Source organism: Halyomorpha halys, unplaced genomic scaffold, assembly GCF_000696795.3.
Source record: "Halyomorpha halys isolate HHAL.00 unplaced genomic scaffold, Hhal_1.1 Scaffold941.1, whole genome shotgun sequence".
NCBI classification, from domain to species: Eukaryota; Metazoa; Arthropoda; class Insecta; order Hemiptera; family Pentatomidae; genus Halyomorpha; species Halyomorpha halys.
The window spans coordinates 119,875-122,657 of NW_027114095.1; the positions used below are offsets into that span (position 1 = coordinate 119,875).

Consider the following 2,783-nt stretch of genomic DNA (forward strand, 5'->3'; position numbering starts at 1 on the left):
CTTCTCCTCGGTCTCTTTTTATGTTTTGGGATATGTAGAATATAAAAATACTATCGATTTATTTTAACTTTTCTGATTTCTAACATGTTAGGGCCCCTGTATATGTTATGAGATATGCAGATTATGAAAATGCTATCGATTTTAGGACCGCGTATCGATTAATTTTAACTTTCTTGATTTATAATATGTTAGGGTCTCTTTATATGTGTTGAGATATGTAGAATAAGAAAATGCTATCGATTTATTTTAACTTTCTTGACTTCCAACATGTTAGGGTTCCTTTATGTTTCGAGATATGTAGAATATGAAAATACTATCGATTTATTTTAACTTTTCTGATTAATAACATGTTAGGGCCTCTTTACGTTTTGAGATATGGAGATTTCTTATCTTAGTTAAAATAAATCAATACGCGATACTAAAATCGATAGTATTTTTATATTCTGCATATCTCAAAGCATAAAAAGGGACCCTAACATGTTCGGGATCAAGAAAGTTAAAATAAATCGATATAAATAGGTTAATCGAACTTATATGCCATCTTCTCCTCGTTCATCATCCACGGTCAAACATCTCTCATAATTAATAAACATAACAATTGTTTTGAAATGTTTTTATTTTAATGTTCTGTTAGTTCTAAAATGTTTGTATCTTGACTTTTCATTTAGCCCTGGAGAAGCCCTTTAAAGTGGGGCGAAATGGTTAACAATAAATAGTTTTCTTTTACTATGTTGATACCTTTACTGACCGCCACCCAGTCTATACTTCTACAATCTAATTCATAGAGTCAACTATCTTCTTCCAATTATTAGTTTATCTTCTAAAATTTAATGATAAGGTGGTACAACAATCAAAAAGTTGTTCAAAAGTAGCAAAACAAGTTCTCAGTTCTTTCAAATCACAATGACTATGTTCATTATTAATTACTGTGTCATTTATTATGTCTCCTTAGTTAATTAAATTAATAGATCTTTTCAATAATATATATTCTCATGTATCATTTTCATTTTATTACTGTTTATTAAGTTAGTTAGTATTTTTTTATATATTTATATTTATCCTCTTTGTTATTTTATTTAAGTTGCTGATAGTTTGTACAATACATTTATACCTGTTTTATTTTTTTTTCAACATTGCTCTTATATATTTAATTATTTTTACATATATGTTTTCTGTGTAGGTGTTTTGTTTATTTTTTTCTAGTTTGGTTACTTAATATTTTGGAAGATTCTTCAATTAAATAAAATTTTTATTATATGTAACCAAGTAATTATTGATTGTTAGGATGAGTTTACATAATCATGTGAAATAGTAGTTTTGATATCATAATTACAGTGTAGTTATTATTATTTAATGAGTTCTTGATAGAATAATCATCAGAAACAATCCATTACATTATAAAAAATCATTAAATTATACACGTTTATTATTGTTTCAGTTAGACCGTTATTGAACTTTTTCCTGCTAGGGGGCCCCCCTAATTGCGGCCCCCCAAGAAGTTGCCCTAATTACCCATGCAGGAATAACCCAGCAGTCGTACATGGTTACTGTTGTGGCTGTGGTTCCCCATTTGGTAAGTCAGAAATAAAACAGAACACATTATAGCTTCAATTTAAAAAAAAGTTTAATAGTATTTTGTTATTGACTGTATATTTTGTATTTATAAGAAGTTGGTCAGGATTACAATCAGTGGAAAGAACACAAGTTATAAGAAACACATATTTCTTATAAAATGCAAAATTATAATATAAAATAAAATAGTAATAATAATAATAAAAATAAATGATCCATATGAGATTCGAGGGTAAGTCAATTATTATCCGCAATATAGTTATACAATTTTATTGTAATCAAATAGGAAATTTACAAGTACATCATTTTTTGACATAGTCCCCCCCTTTCAACACACTTGGTCCATCATTGTACAATGATGCTCTCATAAAAGAAGGTTTTCAGTTGAGCCGCGAACCAGGAATGCACCACTTTTTTCATTGCTTCGTTTGAGGTAAATCGACAGCCCCATAATGCCTCTTTGAGTGGACCAAACAATTGATAGTCAGAAGGGAAAAGATCGGGACTATATGGAGGACGAGCCAGTACTTCAAAATTGAGTTTCTGGAGCATTTCAGCAGTTGGGCAGCCTTATGCAAACAGGCATTATCGTGCAACAACACAACACCTTTTAATATCAGTCCTCTACGTTTGCTTCAAATCACAGGCTTTAGCTTGGCAGTAAGGATCTCACCGTAACATACACTGTTTATTGTTGTGCCCCTTTCCTCATAACATTTCAGTACTGGACCATGTGATTCCCAAAAAACCGTAAACACCAGTTTTCCTGACAATGCCCGTCCACATACTGCTGCCCACACTGCTGAAACGCTACAGAAACTCAATTTATACTCTCCATATAGTCCCGATCTTGCCCCTTCTGACTGTTGCTTGTTTGGTCCACTCAAAGTGGCACTAAGGGGCCGTCGATTTACCTTGGATGAAGCAATGAAAGAAGCGGTACATTCCTGGCTCACAGCTCAACCGAAAGCCTTCTTTTATGAGGACATCATGAAGCTTGTACAACGATGAACCATGTGAGTTAAAAAGCAAGGGGACTATGTCGAAAAATGATGTACTTGTAAGTTCCCTATTTGATTACTATAAAATTTTATTACTATATTGCGGATAATAATTGACTGATCATTGTATGTTTTCTTCATTCATCACTGAACTTCTTATATTTTCATACTTTTAAGTAAATTAGCATTAGCTGTTGGCAGTGGATATTA

The 2,783-nt window shown here is 31.7% G+C and overlaps 1 protein-coding gene across 1 annotated transcript in view; it reads left to right on the forward strand.

Moving 5' to 3' along the window:
* Positions 1-1,404: 1,404 nt before the first annotated feature.
* The window catches only part of LOC106687282 (uncharacterized), a gene marked incomplete at its 5' end in the record, with an annotated part of 5,954 nt that continues 4,575 nt past the window's right edge, over positions 1,405-2,783 (forward strand). The window contains one exon of the mRNA XM_024362821.2: positions 1,405-1,573. Coding sequence (XP_024218589.2) covers positions 1,405-1,573 — 169 coding nt within the window. The remainder of the gene's footprint in view (positions 1,574-2,783) is intronic.